Source organism: Cicer arietinum, chromosome 6 (assembly GCF_000331145.2).
Source record: "Cicer arietinum cultivar CDC Frontier isolate Library 1 chromosome 6, Cicar.CDCFrontier_v2.0, whole genome shotgun sequence".
In the NCBI taxonomy this organism is placed as follows: Eukaryota; Viridiplantae; Streptophyta; class Magnoliopsida; order Fabales; family Fabaceae; genus Cicer; species Cicer arietinum.
The window spans coordinates 51522723-51541050 of NC_021165.2; the positions used below are offsets into that span (position 1 = coordinate 51522723).

General features: G+C 30.0%; 2 protein-coding genes across 2 annotated transcripts; one reads left to right on the plus strand and one right to left on the minus strand.

Annotated features, from left to right (window-relative positions):
• Nucleotides 1-1132: 1132 nt before the first annotated feature.
• Nucleotides 1133-3528, minus strand: LOC101515360 (uncharacterized). Its single transcript, XM_073369754.1, has 5 exons — nt 3209-3528; nt 3021-3126; nt 2263-2938; nt 1793-1950; nt 1133-1626 (listed from the first exon to the last, which is right to left on the minus strand). Exon 3 carries the CDS (start codon nt 2927-2929, stop codon nt 2264-2266), a length of 666 nt encoding a protein of 221 aa, XP_073225855.1. The 5' UTR covers nt 2930-2938; nt 3021-3126; nt 3209-3528; the 3' UTR covers nt 1133-1626; nt 1793-1950; nt 2263.
• Nucleotides 3529-8126: 4598 nt separating this feature from the next.
• On the plus strand, nt 8127-18084 carry LOC101501407 (zinc finger CCCH domain-containing protein 6-like). The gene is made up of 5 exons (XM_027335291.2): nt 8127-8186; nt 12072-12269; nt 15919-16122; nt 16285-16409; nt 16494-18084. The coding sequence occupies exons 1-5, from the start codon at nt 8127-8129 to the stop codon at nt 17791-17793; spliced, it is 1887 nt and encodes a 628-aa protein (XP_027191092.2). The 3' UTR covers nt 17794-18084.
• The last annotated feature ends 244 nt before the right edge of the window (nt 18085-18328 follow it).

An 18328-nucleotide genomic window follows, 5' to 3' on the forward strand; every position in this document is an offset into this window, starting at 1 on the left:
TGCAGCTTGTATTATATCATTAACATCTGCTCCAGAAAATCGATTTTGAATTAAAGTCATCACATTTGCTAACAAGTTTTCCATATTCTTAACTCTTTCGCGCAACTCTTCATTTTCAGATGCACAAACCTTCGATTTTTTAGAATGAGGAATCTTGCCCATACATCGCACACGTCCGTTTTTATCAGGTCCTTGTACTTGATAAAATATGTCATCCTTCCAAGACATAGAACCTTGTGTGTCTTGGGTTGATTGAGAAGTTCCAGCCTCATTATTATGTTTTTTTAGTTCTTCCTAAAAAATAAAATAAAAATTATTAATGATTGAAAATACCAAATTGAAATTGACATTCAAAGCATGTAGTACTACAATAAGATCCAATTAAAAAACTTCAACATTGCATATAGGCTAACAAATACAAAATCTCCTAAATGGTCAAGTAAAAATCCAATACAATCATCATACATTTGAAAATAAAATTCAGCACTTTGTCAAACTTAATTTATACACATTTTATATATTGGTACCGTTTAATTATTATCAAAACTTACAATCAATCTTGCAGCCTTTCCATTGACAATTGCTCCATCTTTACGAGTGCGGGTATCAATGTAAATCTCTTTACGTCCAGGCAACACTCCTTTGCCCTTTTTATCTACAACCAAATAAATAAGTTAAATGCATTTCATTTTTAATTTAAATTAAAGCCATAAAAATAGAAATAGAAATAAACCTTCTCATCAATAAACTTTGGGAGACTTTTTGAACCCATACAATGAACATCTTCAAATTTAGCACGATTTTGCCTATTAATTTTACTTATTTTCTGCAATTGAAATAAAATATTAGTCTTAATAATAAACTCTTTAATATATTACTCATAATATATACGACTTACTTGTCCTTCATCAGAAAACCAATGATGAACCAAACCACGATATTGATTTGGGTCAACCCTATCATCTGGTACAAGAGATGCAACTTCTTCTTCTGTTTTAGTAGGGTCATATGCCATTGACTTTAGATCACCCTTCCATTGCCTCCATTTCTCATTCAGCTCAGATTTTAACATTTCTCTTGTTAAGTCATTTATTGGAGGAACAAACTCAAATTTACTCTACACAATAAGAGATGTTAAAGAAACATGTTATATTAGTTAAATGTATTCTTACAGTTATCAACATGTTATGATGTAGTTTGAGTGTGCTAAACATCTATATTCTTAAACTATAAGTATGATTATAAATTGTTAATCCATCAAATATTCCTAACATCATCATTGTACATCAAACATGTTAGAGCACAAAAACTAAAAAACATGTTAATTGTACATCTCAATTGACTTCTTAAAAAAATGTTATATTAGTTAAATGAATAATCATAATACCTCTATTAATTTCAACATTTCTTCTTTGTAATCATTTGGCATAACTTTCCATGACTTGTAGTTGATAGGAGCATATTGATACCTTCTAGCTACGCTACCAATGAAACGAGTTAGAGTTGTCCCTTCCTCACCAATGGGTCGACCATATTTGTCCAAATTAACGATTATTAAATCACCATCTTCCATTTCCCATACATCTAACATTTTTGTAGGACCTCTAGCCCGTTTAGGCTCTACTTCTACAAACAAAACAAAAGGACAATAACATTATGTGTGCATATAAGTCATAATAAAAATAATATAAATAAAACTTCAAAACAAAGAATATATAATTAATACCTTTTTCAATTTGTTCTTCTTCAACTTCTATATCAGAGGGAATTGAGTGAGATTCTACAGACTCACGTATGACACCTTCTGCATGACAAGGACTAGAACGAGTTTCTGCAACATTACTTCCTTCTACATTGGTTGAGTTTGTATTATTTGAAGTAGACTGAATTCCTTCATTATCACTTGCTCGATGTCGAATATTTAACTTTCTTCTTCGAGCCATTGCTTCTCTAACACAAAATTATAAATGAGTAACTTGGACAAAAGTCAAAAAACATAGACAAATCTAAAAGTATAAGAAAAACATAGACAAATCTAAAAGTATAAGAAAAACATAGACAAATCTAAAAGTATAAGAAAAACATAGACAAATCTAAAAGTATAAGAAAAACATAGACAAATCTAAAAGTATAAGAAAAACATAGACAAATCTAAAAGTATAAGAAAAACATAGACAAATCTAAAAGTATAAGAAAAACATAGACAAATCTAAAAGTATAATAAAAACATAATGTATAAAATCATGCACAATTAGAACACACTTCATTCGTCTTCCTCATCATCTTCATTATCTTCATCATCATCCATATTATCAACATCAACAACTTCAAAAAAATCATTATCGTCTTCAACTTGAAGCCTAACCAAATCATTAACATTTTGAGTAGCTTCACTTGTATCGCCCATTAGTTGCCCATGAATTTCTTCAATTTCATTAGATTCCTCATCACCCATATCATAGATATCTCTAACTTTTGCATTGAGAACAACAAGCCAATCCTTGTTTCTCTCATCATATATATAAAACACCTTTTTAGCTTGTGATGCAAACACAAATGGGTCATCACAAATATTTTTCCCAGTATGTTTTAAAAATTTGAAATTGACAAGCGTCATACCAAACTTATCTTTCTTGATACCTTTATTAATATCAACCCAATCACATTTAAATAACACAAACTTGTACTTTCCAGAATAATCCAACAGCAGTATATCAGTTATTGCCCCATAGTAATTAATTTCATCTGTTGAGGTCTTTGTCTTTACAACAACTCCACTATTTTGTGTTTTCAAAAATCTCTCTCTCTTCTTTGTGTGGAATCTAAAACCATTAATCGCATAACCTGTGTATCTTCTTACTACCTCAGATGGTCCACGGGATAACCATCTAAGTTCATGAGTAACTTCTGAGCTCTTTTGTTCATCCATACGCTGGATCTAAAATATTTCATGAAATATAGTAAGTTTATATATAAAAACAATCAGTAAAATTTAAATAATTAAATTATTATATGCTCACCCTGAGTTTAAACCACTCAATAAATTTTTGACCATGTTGCTTGTCAATTTCAAGTTGTGTCAATCGTCGTGGTCGACACTGTCTCTTAAGATGTAAAATGTGTTCTCTAAAAGTAACAGTAATAGAGTTAAAATAAAATGTAATAAAAATTTCAATTGTATAAAATTGAAATATGATATGTGACTTACTCTATAAATGGAGCAACTGCATCACAATTAGAAAGCACATATCTATGTGCCTGTGCTAACTCTTTCTTGTCAAGTTTAGTTCTACTCACTTTCTTCCTCTTCCCTAATCGTAACTTTTGTTGTTTCTTTATCCCTAATGGCCTTCCAGAGACTTCATCGTCATTTCTGTTAGGTCTATTGAACCTAGTTTCTACCCCAGATAGATATTGCGAACAAAACGTCAAACATTCATTGGCCAAAAATCCCTCTGCAATTGATCCTTCTGGATGGGCTCTATTACGTACAAAGGACTTAAGAGTAAGAAGAAACCTGAAAGTGAAGAAAATTTAAAATATTTATGTTCTCAACATCCAAAAAAACTTGTTTAACACTTTTAATTAAACCAATTTTTATAAACATACATACCTCTCAAGCGGATACATCCATCGATATTGTACCGGTCCAGCAACTTGGGCTTCGTGTGCCAAATGAATTACCAAATGCATCATAACAGTAAAAAATGAAGGAGGAAAAATTGTTTCCAACTGACAAAGTGTGATAACTATTTGAGACTCCAATTGTGATAGAAATTCCACATTAAGTACCTTAGAACAAATTTGCTTGAAGAAATTGCAAAGATCAACTAACACTGAAGTGACTTTATCTGGCAATGAACCCCGTAATGCTACTGGAAGAAGCTCTTGCATCAAAACATGACAATCGTAACTTTTCAATCCAAACATCTTGTGTTGCTTGACATGCACACAACGTGGGATGTTTGATGAACATTCATCTGGAGTTTTTACATTCTTGAGAATGCTTAGGAAAGATTCCTTTTCTTTGTTAGTCATTTGATAGCATGCTCTAGGCAAACGCGTTGTAGTTATATTAGGACTTGGTTGAGGATGGAGCATACTTCTTATGCCCATTATGCCCATATCTACTCGTGCCTTATAATTATCTTTGGATTTTCCCTCTTGGTTTAACAATGTACCAATAATGTTGTCACATACGTTCTTTTCAATGTGCATCACATCAAGATTATGACGCAATACATTATATTGCCAATAAGGCAATGTGAAGAAAATGCTCTTCTTTTTCCAAGGTTGTGCTCCATTTGCTAGACCTTTTTCTCTACATTCATCTATTTGTCTTAAAATATCAGTCCCATCAAGTCTTTTAGGAGGGATCCTTAGCTCTCGTGTTCCATCAAAATCCCTACTATTCAATTTCCACTTATGTTTGGGAGATAACCAACGACGATGGCCCATGTAGCAAAATTTTTTACCATGACGTAACCACTGCGAGGTAGTTTCAATACCACAACATGGACATGCATATTGACCTTTAGTACTCCATCCAGACAAGTTAGCATATGCTGGAAAGTCATTAATAGTCCACATCATAGCTGCACGAAGTTGAAATGTCTCTTTCTTATAAGCATCAAATGTTTCAATTCCATCATCCCATAACTCTTGCAACTCTTGTACTAAAGGTTGCAGATAAATGTCAATGTTATTTCCAGGACCTTTTGGACCCGGAATTAATAGTGATAACATGAAGTATGGTTGTTTCATGCACATCCAAGGAGGAAGATTGTAAGGAATTAGAATGACAGGCCAAATGCTATGAGTGTTATCGTAAAATTTGTTAACAGTGTTATCTCACAATGTAGTGGATTTATTGTAAAATTTGTTAACAATGTCGTCTATCACACATATAGTAGTTACTGATGAATAACAATCTAAAGTTCCTATATTAGTAAAAAAAGTCAACATCTCTTTATTAGAGAAAGATCTAGGAAAACATTGTTCTTTTTTACAATAATGTGTTAACGAACGTGACAAGAATCATATAGCTTACATAGAAGTCGGACCATGTCAACACACTAATATAATGTTTCCATCTTCTAGTTTTGGTTATCACCGATAACACTTTCAAGCTTCTTGGTTTAAAAAATTCCCTAATTGAATAGAATATTCACCACAAAGGATTGTTTAAGTTATACTTGTTCAATAGCAATCAATGTGATCGAAATGATGGAAGAAATACTTTTGTGGAATTGGGATTTAGAAATGGAAAAAAAGTCAATTATGGAAATAATTGTGCATTTTTATGTCATGAAGGAGTTTGCCCTAATTTGTTTGATAGAAGATGCCTAAAATTTTGTGATGATAATTGATCAATCTTCACATATTGAGAAATTATTATATATAGACAAAGTGTTGAAATTATTGCAAACAATCGTTTACAATTAAATGCATTTATTAAAGTAGTTCAAAGGCTTATATTTCAGACGTGTGACATAAGAGTAGATCAGACCATCCGATAGAGGCCTATAATCCGACAAGTCTGACTCAGTCTGACACGTTTAGTAAAAAGGTTAAGTTCAAATTTTTTAAATTATTTATTTAACTAAGTTAAACTCAAGTTCTCTAAAATGTTTATTAGACCCACCAGGTCGGTCCGTACATATGTACCTAAATTTTATATTTTTATATATAGTAATAATAAAATAAAGCACTCGTCATATTTTTTATTAAAGGTTCTTTATTTTCTCTCATTAAAAAAATACTATTTATCTCTATAAAAATAGTCTCTTTATATTTCTATAATAAAAAACGTTTTATTACAAATTTGAACCGTAATTTTTTGTTCTCACTTTCTGATGTCTATACCTATTCTTTTGTCTCAAAATTATTGTGATATAAATTCAACATTTGTAATTTATTTTTATTTTGTTAATAATTGTGGTTCATATATATATATATATATATAATTTGGGTCATATGGATTCAACAAAACTCACGCTTTTTAAAATATTATTAATAAAATAAATTACATTAAATATTGAACGAAAAAAATGCGGTTGACTTGATGTGCCTAAACAAATAGCGTGTTGTATTATTTTAACAACTCATTCTTATTTTTAGATAAATTTAAATTATTTTAAACTTTCTCTAGTGTTGCTGATAAATTAGCAATTTAGTTATATTTTGTTAACGAATTTCTTCTATTTTTTTCTCTGGAGCAAATAAATAAAATTTAATAATAATAATAATAATAATAATAAAATAGGAAGAAGTCGTAAAATTATTATTATTAATATATTTTATTAACAACTTCTTCTAATTTTTGTCAATGACTTCCTCCTATTTTTTTTTGTTAATGACTTTTTCTATTTTTTGTTAACTATTTCTTCATATTTTTTCTTATTTTTGAGTATTATTAATTTTTATTTATTTGATCTGAAAAAAATAGGAGAAATTCGTTAATAAAATATAATTAAATTTCTAATTTATCTGCAAAATAGGAGAACTTGTTAAAATAATTTAAATTTATCTACAAAATATAGAAGATAGTTGTTAAAATAATATACACGTTATTTGTTTAGACACGTTTAGTCAACCGCAATTTTTCTTTGTTTTCTTTAATGTATTTTATTTTATTAATAATATTTTGTTTTTTTAAAATATTATAATTATTATAGTTTATTAAATAAAGAATTTTTCAATTGATAAAATGAGAAGAAAAAAAAATTAGTGGTCACATTCGACCTTCTATTGCAATTGAAATTTTTCTTCATCTCATAGCAAATATAGGATGCGATCATCTATTGAGTTTAATAAGTAAGACATTTTTATTTTTTATTTTTTTCAATATGGAGCAATTTAGTGTCAAATTAAAAAAAAAGGGATATGTTTATAAAAAATCCTCTTTTTTTTCTCATGATTAAATCGTTATCTTTAAATCTTTTTACTTCTTTTTATTTTATTGTAAATAGTTTTTAATGAATGGTGAGGATTTAAATATATTCTCATATCACATGAGAAATTTCATTCACATGGGAGAACATCTTTGAGCTAGGTGCAATTATACAAGAGTGCATCTTTCTTTTACCGTTTTTCTTTTACATTTGTAGTTTGAATTACATCAATTCTTTAATGTGGGAGAAAATCATAATAATTAAGAATAATTTATCAATATATTTTTTTCAAGAAAATTAAAGTAGAGACATGATATAATACAGACATGATAGGTATAAAGTAAAATACAAATATAAGATAGTGACAAGATGGTCCTTAATTTTTAGTTCAACTAACAAATGTCGATATTATTAGATTAAACATCTTGTCTCAGGTGCGTTCATGACAACAAAAATCTAATTTTATTTGTATATTATACTTACACGACAAAATTATTATTGTGAATTAGTCACACACAAAAATTATTGCTAAGCAATTATATACTACTTTTTTCAAATAAACTTACACAATACTTCTAAAAATTATAAATCAACAAAAAATACTAAGAACTATTAAATAACAATTGAATAAATTTTATATTTAAAATGATTTATTGACATTACTAAATAAATAATTTCATTTAAAAAAATAATATGAATAACTAAAGAATTATATTTTATTAGTTGGATAAACTCAATAAATATATGATATATAATATGTATTATATGTAAATAAAAAAGCTACCCTTATAATATTAAATTCTATTGCTTTTTCTTTATATTTATTAAATTTCAATTTTACATATTTTAAATTATATTTCATATTATGTTGATACGATAAATGTGCAATATTCTGTTTTTTTTTATCATATCAATGAAACCAACTTAGATATATATTCGGGTATATTACATTGCAATCCATCGTTACCGTCAAACAACGTCACGTAACTCATCAATATAAAAGGTTAGCCCCCGCGCTTCTTCCATTTCTAGGGTTTTCTTTTAAAATCATTTTTCTCTCCACTCTCTCTTTCTAACCGTTTTCATCAATCATTCTCTGCTGCACCATAAGAAAGAAAAAAACAAATCCTAATCTTCTCTTTGTTTTCATTTATACTAATTTCTCTCACTAACCGGTATCGAATCAAATTATAAAATCTGAGTGTTATTTGATTTTTCGATCTGATATTTAACATGAAGCGAGCGAGGAAATTCAATAGGGTTTCGTGGCCTTCTGGTGGTAATCTGTGTCAGGTAATCTGTCACAATAATATTTATTTACTAATTATTATCTAAGTTCATTTTTTAAGCAAAATTTGTGTTTTTGATTTGTTGTTCTTAATTGATTTATTTGTGTCTATGTTCTTGGCTATTCAATCATTTTCATACTCCTATTTAGTTTTCATTATTTGTCTCTCACATTTTATGCATCGGCAGTTATTGGAGAAAAGGGACCCTGCTTTCAAATATTCAAATAAAAATAATAAATAAAATAACAATAAATTTAATTGAAATAGGACTTAATACTGACACTGCAAAGCAGTTTCAGTGAAAGGGTGAATTAAGAATCGAAATTTTGACTCTTCGTAATATGCATTTGTGCCTCCCCTTAATATTAATAATAATTAATAATTAATATTATAGTAATAGTAATATAATGAATAATAATAAAAGGTCATAAGAGTATAACTTGATTACAGTGCTTAAAGTAATAAATTAAGAAATTAGAGTGCGTTTAAGATGAAAGTTAAAAGGACGCTATTGTAAACCCTAATTAAACCCTAACTTTTAATATTTTGTCTATAATATAAAGACGAAAAAAATAAACTTGGTTTTTTTTATATAAAACCCTCTTCAAATTACAAGAATCATTAATTAATTTGTTCAAAAATACATCTACTTAAATGTAAAGAATTAAAAAATCAACTACTTCTCTCTTTTAATAATTGAACTATAGTTTTGGAAAAAAGATCGTAAGTTATCGATAAATATTTAATGTGAATTTTTTTTTTTTAATTCTTATGCATTCATAAAAAAAGTCTTGCTTATAGAGATGAAAATGTCGTAATAATTAGTTAAACTTGTAGTTATAAGTAACGAAAAATATTTATTTCAATCATGTGATGAGCTTTAAAACTTGCATAAACAAGTCCTCCGGTGGTGAACGTATTCTGGGGACTGTGTAGTTGCATCGGAGTTGTTGATTAGCTTCATTCAAACGAAAAGTTGAATACAATTTTCAATTATTCGTTTAAATGAAACATAAAATTTGTTACAGAAAAATGGTTAGGGATTATTTTTACCGTAAAATCAATTAAGGAGTAGGTCTAGTGTTGGGGAAGGGGTTAATGAATAAAAAATTTCAAATATTTTACTATATGAATTTAATTTGTTTCATTTCCTTATAAAACTGATAGTTGATACTTTAATTTCATGAGTACTATAAATAATATTTGAAGCTACCTAGTATTTTCTCTTTAGCTAGCCTTGTCCTTAAGTTCAACTTAAAATTGTTTTACTATTTATTGATGATAATGTAACTGTCATGATACCCAATTTTGGATAGAAACATGTAGAAGTTGAAGACCCCACAAATGCCACACTGATAACAACTACAATCGGAATAATTTTAATATACCCTTAATTATAAACCCTCAAAATTCAATACCAGTTCATCACTAACACTTAAAAGTCGTAGCTTAGTCATAATGAATCTAAGGCATAACCAAGAACAAAAAGTCAGTACCAATGATTTGCATTACCAATGACATACAACACCTAGCCTTGAAAAATGTTGAAATAGAGATGTTAAGTGGCTGAACAAAGTGTTGGTAGTTAGTGGTGGCCCTTAGCACGGTCAGGAGGGACGACTCCATGAACTCAAGGGACACTAATAACAGTATGGTAAATATTTAGTGAATAACTCATTTTGTTTCAATACTAAAAAAAAAAGATATATGTGCATTTGTTTGCACATGTATTCCTACAATATCTTTTATTTTGTTACATAATGCAAAAAGAAGAAAGTAAAGAAATTAGAAAAATATACACAAGAAGAAAAGAAGAGAAATAAAATAAATAAAAAATTAATATTGATCTTATTTGTCATTTGAGTTTCAAATATTTATTAATTGGATTTATAATTTGTCAAAAATAATTGAAAGTTATAAAATTTTATGTGAATATTCAAAAAAAATCAGTTATTTAATAGATAATAAATATATAATATATAAATATAAGGATTAAATAAATTTTTAGTCTCTATACAATTTCAACATTTCAGTTTTAATCTCTCTAAAATTAAAATACAACTTTTAATTCTTATAAAAATTTTCACCAAACAGTTTTGGTCTCAAATGAAATGAAACATGTTTAATTGTCTTTCAACTCTAAATTTTTTGAATGAAATTTCGCAAACATATTTATATTATTATTAAAAGTTCTTCCACAATAATATACATTTTTTTAATTTGTAATGAATTAAATATGAGTTTTTTAAATGCAAAAATTCAAGATAAAAGTACTGAAAATATGGACATAGAAATTAACTTTCAACCTCTATTTTTGTGTATGAACTTTTTATATTATTCTATACGTATATTTGCAAAAATTCATTAAAAAATCATATATAGATTTAACAAGATGGATTAAAAGTGCATGCATGATAATGTTGTAGAGACTAAAAGTTGTACTTTTATTTTACAAAGACTAAAATTGAAATAGGGGTTAAAATATATTTAACCTAAAATTTAATGGAGATTCAAATTTATGATCACTTTGTAGTGCTACCATACTTAATACATAAAGAAGTAAGATAATGAATTCTAATGATACATATCAAATTTAAATAATTATAAAAACACTTTATTATATACATGCAGAATGAATTATATTAAATATACACAATTGATTTATCTAATATTAAAAATTAAATCATATTTTATTTATTATTTTTAATTAAAATTCGTAACTCTTAAATTTCTAACTTAAAAGTAAATTTCTAAATTGTAGATGAATTTCAAAACTAAATTCTCAATCAAGAGTACATATGTTTTATCTTTGGTTTTATATTTGCACCATAATATGAAGAAAAAAACTCAAAAATTAATGTAAACGTTATTTAGAAAAATAATTAAAAAAAGTATATATATATTTTAAGTAGAGTTGAAAAATTAAAAGTTTTCAAAACAAACAACAACAAAATAATTGTCATATAAAAGAATTGGATGTAAAAATGGAAGCATATACTAATCAATCACTATTCATTTGTTTTGTTCTATTACTATTATAGTAGTAATAATTTTTTATTCTTATCTTAATTTAATTGTAAATAATAGTGACTCTATTAAATGATATTTTAGCAATAGTTTACTAAAAGAAGACATGTATTGGTGTATGTTTTGAACTAGTAAAATATTTTATGAAATACTTGAAAAAATATAGAGAACATTGATTTGCAAATACTATTTGGTATGATATGTGCAAGTCTGAAATATTATTATTTGTGTTGAAAATTTGACAATAAAATAAATAATAAATACGTTTTTGTTAAAAAATGTGCAATTCACCTAAAAATGTACTATAATAAATTCGTATGATTACAATATATATACCATAAAACATTTAAATCTATCCATTGATCTTTTAGAATTCATTATTTATAGAGTGATTAAACAACTCACCCACTTAATAAAAATATTTGAAGAGTATAACTTAGAGATTGTTTGTCTAGAAAAATTATCTAGATATTATATGTTTTAAAACTTATTTAATTAAGATAATTCTCATATAATAAAATTATTTTTCAAAATTTAAAATTATTATATATATATTTTAATAATTCAATCAAAATTATAATTTATAATATTGAATTATTTAATAATATTTAATTATTTTTATATTTTATATAATTTATACAATAATATTAATTATCGTTGTTATTGTAGCATCTATTAAAATATAATATATAATGAATTAAATTAAAATTATTAAAATCTTAGTGCATGTGCTTGAGAGTTTGTTATTTTTATTCTAAAAGTAATTTTTAAGATAAAATACCTTGGTTTACAGGGGGATTGAAATGATTTTTTACGATAATTAGAAACGGTTTTCTATTAAAACTAAAAACTATATAAATAGGATTTTTTTCTCTTTTTCTTTTCTGTATGTTTTTACGCTCAGTTCTATCGTCTCTTACTATTCCATCTACCCTTTCACCCAAAACTCCAAAACGACCCTGACTTTGCCATCACCCAACACCACCCACCTTCCACCTTCCGGCACCGGTTTCCGGCAACCCGGCACCGTCCTTCCTTCTTTCTCAATCGTTTAGTTCTGGTTCGTTTTTATGCATCCTTACCAAGTTTTTTTCTCTTATTTATTCTTCTTCATGTTGTTCCAATGGTTGTTTTGATTCTTATTTTGAACATTTTAGTTTTGTTTATTTTTTTTTTCGGGGCGTTGTTTGGTTGAATTATTGTTCTTCTATTATGTTGATTCTTTTCAAACATCGTGCCTATTTTGTGAAGGAGGAGAAGAGATTTTTTTTCAAATATTGTGACGTTTTTTTCCTCTTATTTGAGATTTATTTTCATTTGGTTTTGCACTGTAGCTTTGAAATCGTGACTTGCGAATGATTGTTTAAAGAATCTTGATTATAATGAATAAACTAATAATGTTTTTGCAAGAAAAAATATAACCATCACGAGGTTTTATTTTTATAGTTAGCTAAGGGAACCAAATATCTTAGGACCGGCCCTGGTGGTAGTTGGGAAAGAAGGCCCAACTTCGTTGGAGTAGGGGTGGCCTTCAACGGAAAAAGTTTTTGGCTGTTGGGGTTTGACTGGAAAGTGCAAAGGGCAGAGAAGGTGTGGTCTAGAGGCAGGGCTGGTTGAAAAGAATCATGTTTGATTGGAAAATATGATGCTTGCCTTAAGATTGGTGAGTTTGAAATGCTGCTAAGAGGATTGGGTGAGTAATAGGTGGATATTATTTGAAAACAACGGAGGGTTTCTAACCATAGTCATCAAATCATAATTCAAATGGTGAGTCACCAAGCTAGTTTTTGAATCGTAAATCATATTAAATAGTATGATTTTAAAACACAAAATAGTTGAATTATATGAAACTAATTTATAGTACTTATATAATAATGGTATTTACAAGTAGGAATCGGCAAAATAACTTAGGCATAAAAATCCAAGTTATATGATTCAAGTCGGAATGAAAACAAAGCAAGCAAAGGTTTTGCCATATAAGATGCACATAGAGTGAGCAAGAAACTATGTGAAGACCCTATTTGAGCAAGTGATGGAGTTAGTGATTGTGTGAAGTCCCTTTAGAAAGAAAAAAAACAATAATGAAATAATTAGACAGAGTCACATTCACAGCTCTTCTTTATTTTCTTTTCTGTTAACAATTTAAGTTTACTTGACTTTTCATTTTGTTGGAGGAGAACTGGTGAAAGAAAATCCAAAAGTAAACCATTGAATCATGTGATACATATTGTTAGTACGAATTGCATTAAGTATAATTTAAATTACCATAGAAGAACCATATCCTTTTTCCTACATGGTAAAAATAAATAATAAAATGTTAAATAATTCTTATCTATATCTTTAGATTTATAATCAGAGTCGTGCATTTGTTTTTTGGTCTAATCAGTTGCTTTGAAAAGGTAAGAAGTGATGAAGGCATTAGACTATTTTCAAATAGTGCAATTTTATTGTCAACAAGGGTGTCAAACTTGAGAGTCTACGCAAACTCCTGAGGCTTCCATGGACTAAAACTTGTGAACTAGTTAGAGTAAAATAAGATTTTGGGGCCTATTTTGCCAATCTCTCTAACTCCTTGCATAGGCTTGAATTTGTGTGATTTTGAGTGAGTTTGAATGAACACGAGTTCAACCTAGTTTCATAAAAATGAGTTTGTAAGCAATTCAAACTCAAGGTGCTGAATTCAGTGGTAAGAGATTAACCTTGTAACCTCAAAATACCTAGTTCAAATCTCATCGGGGACAATTGTAAAGTGACCATTAGTGTCGGTTTGATTAATAAAAAAAAAAACTCTATCTGCTACTTAGAATCGTAAGCTCAGGCGAGTCTATGAGTCAACTTGAGAGGTTGGCATTCATGTATTACAAGTTATGTAACTTTGAATTTGCCGCTTTAGTGAGAAATAAATGCAATTTGTTATGGATAGGCAAACCCAAAAGAAAATGCCGTACCCGATAATGCAAATTTTAGACACATATTATTATTCCTTTATTCATGAACTACTTATAATGGAAATTTATATTATGCTCTATATGGCAAGTTTTTTCCTTTCTCCATCTGATTATTTTGTCACTGTACTTGTGCTTAATTGTATTTTTGTCAAGGTAGGTTATTAATTGCATGCCATTCATATGCTAGATAGCCAAAACCTTGATCCTACAATTTAGGTTTCTCTGTTATGATCAGCTGGGTCTCAAAACCTGGTCCACAACTAAATGCTGATCAAGGCAGAATTGGATTTCCTTTGGGCCTAGGGTTTCCAATTTCACCCAGAAATTTAGGTTTTGTAGTGGTGGGGTCGCAAAACCTTACCCACAACTAATTGCTGATCAAGCCCTAGATTCACGAAAATTGTTCGATCTTACCAATCCAAGGTGAAAGCATTGTGATCACACTTGATTGCGTGTCAAATTGTGGCTGCCTTGTTGGGATCCCCGAGGCTCCAAAGATATTAATTAGATCGAGATTTTGATATTGTGTTCATGTGGAAAAACTTATTAAAAAGTGGCCATTAATTAGACTGTTGATTTTGATTTATCTATGTTTGTATTTGAGAGAGGCTTAAATGCAGGTTGTTTAGATGATAAATATCGTCATATCTCTATCAGTTTTGGCAATTTTGTGATAGATTTATAATTTCTATGTTATGCTCATAATAGGAAAAATTGGTGAAGTCCAGAGTAATTAACTCTAGACAGTGAAAGCATTTTTCTTGTATCAGGACGAGCAATGTAGTAATGTTATTAAAAAATAGCTAGCTAAAAGCATAAAGGGCATTCCCTAAATATATGGAAGGAGCCATAACTCTGAACTAAGCCCATATATACTTAATTTTGGCAAAAAATATCGTCGTTTTGGTCTTATGTGCATCATTCATTAAAGCCATTATTTATGAATGCTCACTGTGAAGCCTTGAGTGTTGTATTGCAGTAGTTGGTATTGCATATACCCTATGGTGCATAGATTTGATACAAGTATCAGATACAGTATGTATCCTATCCAGGGATACATGTTCCTCGAAAGCAGCGATGAAACTTGGTAATGTAAATTGCAACCGTTGCAATTAATATATGATTAAGAATATAGGAATTAGAGGTTAAACCGGTGAAGTGGTGCTATAAATTGCAATTAACAAGCATGTTTCAACATTCAGCATAAATTTTCTATGTGGAGATGTAAAGAGAAAAAGAGTCTGACGGTTCAGAGAGCAGGTCGGAATTTATGTATTTTAAAAAGGGTTTATGATGTTGTGCCAATGCATGTTGACATATCAGAGTGTATTTAATACATTGTGGGAGGAAAAATGTTGTACGGTGCATCGTTGTCCATATCTCTAGCTGCTGCTATTCTTTCTCCTCTCTCTCTTAAACAATACAAAGTCGTCAATCTCCTTGCATACATGTCTATTAGCTCTTTTGATATCCATGACATTGCCCATAACATCTCATGTCTCTATGTTCTTTGCCCCACTTTCTGCAACAGCAACACATTTAAAAATGTGTATTTGGTCTTCTGCCCTCTATATCTCTGCATAATCATGTGCCTAATTTGGTCTGTTGCATTGCATGTGCTAAGTCTATATCTTTGGATTGGTAGATAGTCTTAATGTATAAATATTTCTATCACTGCTTTTGTGTAGTTTTGTGTACTTTCAGTCCAACCTATTGGTGATGCATACTTTCTTTTAGCACTAATATTATATGACCTAACAGGTAAAGTTCTTGTCCGAGGATTCCCCGTCAAAAGTTGGGTTGACATCGCAAGATAATCTTGAAGCAAAGGCATCATCGATGTTGTGCTCAAGTACTAATGAATCTATTGATTTACCTCCTGGGTTTGAAAGCAGATATATCCTGAACCAATCAAAGGTTGAATTCTCCCACATTTCCCAGATAAAATGGAAATTCCCTCTCCCGGTAATTCTTCACTGCATGTTATTTAGTGCATCCTTTTGCTAGCAATATATATTTCACATCGTAATTTTTTTATTAAACTATTATGTTTCATACTTTGCTTTCTTTAACTGATTGTTTTAGATTCTTTTGTCACTATTTGATTTGTTTTACTCTTCAATACAGTTTGTTTTCAGTTCCGATTGGTTAGTTGCAGCTGGTGAAGAAAGTAGGGAGAAAGAGGTTCAGAAGCTGAGAGAAATGAGAGTGCTTGAAGCAGTTTATCCCCGACCCTCTGCCATTCCACCTAGGTAAAATGTTGAATTGTTTTAGAAAGCTTTGTGTTGTTTCATTTTCTCTTATTAGTAACATTGTTGACTTGCGTTTGTGTGTAGCCCTTCTGTTTCTTTGGATGTAGAAGAGGGAGATTATGACGATAACGTTACTCCTCTCATTCCTATCATTCCCATCGAGGAAGAACAGTCTAAGCATATTTTGCCAGTGAACGTTCACTCCAATGTTCAGTCACATAATTTGCATCAACATAGTTCGAATCAAAACACCCCTTGTACTGTCTCCTCGGATGCTTCTGTAATGCCTTTAGCTGGGGTATCTTCTGTTTTGGAAGCTGACTTATCAGCAGCCTCTGATGTTGTGGCAGCCATCTTGAAGAGTAATGGGCAAGGAGGCCTAATTGATATGGATCTACTCGTTAAAATATTTAATGACCCAAAAATGATTGAGAATTTGATTAGTGAACATAGATTCGCAGCCACCACTGTAAGTGCATCTTCAAATGCTGTGGTAAAACCCACTGCTGGATTGAAAGCTGTTATTCCGTCAGTTTCTTTGTATACATCTACATCTGATGTGACAGCTTCTATGAATACAAGTACCATGGGTTTATTACCTTTTGGCTTGAAGCCTGCAACTCCATCAGTTTCATCCAACCGTTCTGGGTTGAAGCCGGCAACTCCGTCAGTTTCATCTTTGAATCCTACATCCGGTAAGCCAGCAACTGTGTTGGCTCCTGTAATGCCATCATTTTCAAGGGCGAATTCTGTCCATGATAAGCCAGCAACTGCATCAGTTCCATTGTCTATGTCAGGGTCTGGTAAACCAGTATCCCCATCTGTTTTTTTCCCCACACCTGCACCTCATTTGTATAGACCTGTCAACCAAAATTTCCACATGTCAAATGGAATGCCAACTTCTTCAAATACCCATCCCCAGCCAGATTCATTTCTGGCACCTGGGGTGAAGCGGCCTGCATCGTTTGGTTTTCCTTCCATTTCTTCTAGTGAATTAAGCATTCCATTGCCTCACCCTACTGGGAACTTGCATACTGTTTTCAATAATGCACAAACCACTGCTAGTACAAAGCCTTATCAACCCAATGTAGGTTCAGCATCTGCTGTAAAGGATGCTAACTATTATAAAAACCTCATTAGGCAACATGGTGTAGATGGGCAAGAAAAGCCAGAGTCACAAATAGATATGAAATTGGTACATAACAATAACCAAGGAGAAGTGAAACCCAAAATCCCGAAACCATGCATATACTTTAAAAGCTCAAGGGGGTGCAGGAATGGTGTGTATTGCCCCTATCAGCATGATGTTTCAGCTCAGTTTGGAGCTGGTAACATCCTAGGGGTCCACAGTGCAAAAAGATTTAAATTTGGTTCAGAAATTTAGGGTGAGAGCATAATTTTAAGTGACATTTTTCAATGGTAAAAACTATAAACCTTTCTTTTAACCCTGTAAAGAACATGGAAACAGAGAGGAGGTTGAAACAGAGCAGGGAGTGAGTAAGAGTGCGACATTTCCAAGTTTTTGTAGTTGTGCTTGGAATTGGTGGCCAGATTTTGGTATGATTGTGGGCCTTACAGCTGGGTCCAAGGTTTTGAGTTTTTTGACATGGTCTTTTAAATCAACCGAAGTATGTTTTTGACAAATTGGTATTTTCTTTTTTGTAGTTTGGTGAGATATCCGCAGAATGGGTCCAATGAAGTGGTGGTCCATCCAATGAGTACATTGTCTGATGGTACCCATCCATAGTTTTCATAGCACAATAATAAGAATAAACTATGGAAAAATATAATGAAAACATGGCAAGATTTAAATTTTGGAAAAGATCTAACCTTATACTAATCAAATAATAAAAATTTAATATGAGAAATAATTATACTATTCAAGTTTTTGAAAACTTGCTGAACAGTGCATATATTGT

Coding starts and splice junctions, on each gene's coding strand:
- LOC101515360 (XM_073369754.1), bottom strand. CDS start 2,929: ATGGATGAACAAAAGAGCTCAGAAGTTACTCATGAACTTAGATGGTTA.
- LOC101501407 (XM_027335291.2), top strand. CDS start 8,127: ATGAAGCGAGCGAGGAAATTCAATAGGGTTTCGTGGCCTTCTGGTGGT. Junction 8,187..12,071: donor CTGGTGGTAATCTGTGTCAG/GTAATCTGTCAC, acceptor CTATATAAATAG/GATTTTTTTCTCTTTTTCTT. Junction 16,410..16,493: donor CCCTCTGCCATTCCACCTAG/GTAAAATGTTGA, acceptor GTTTGTGTGTAG/CCCTTCTGTTTCTTTGGATG.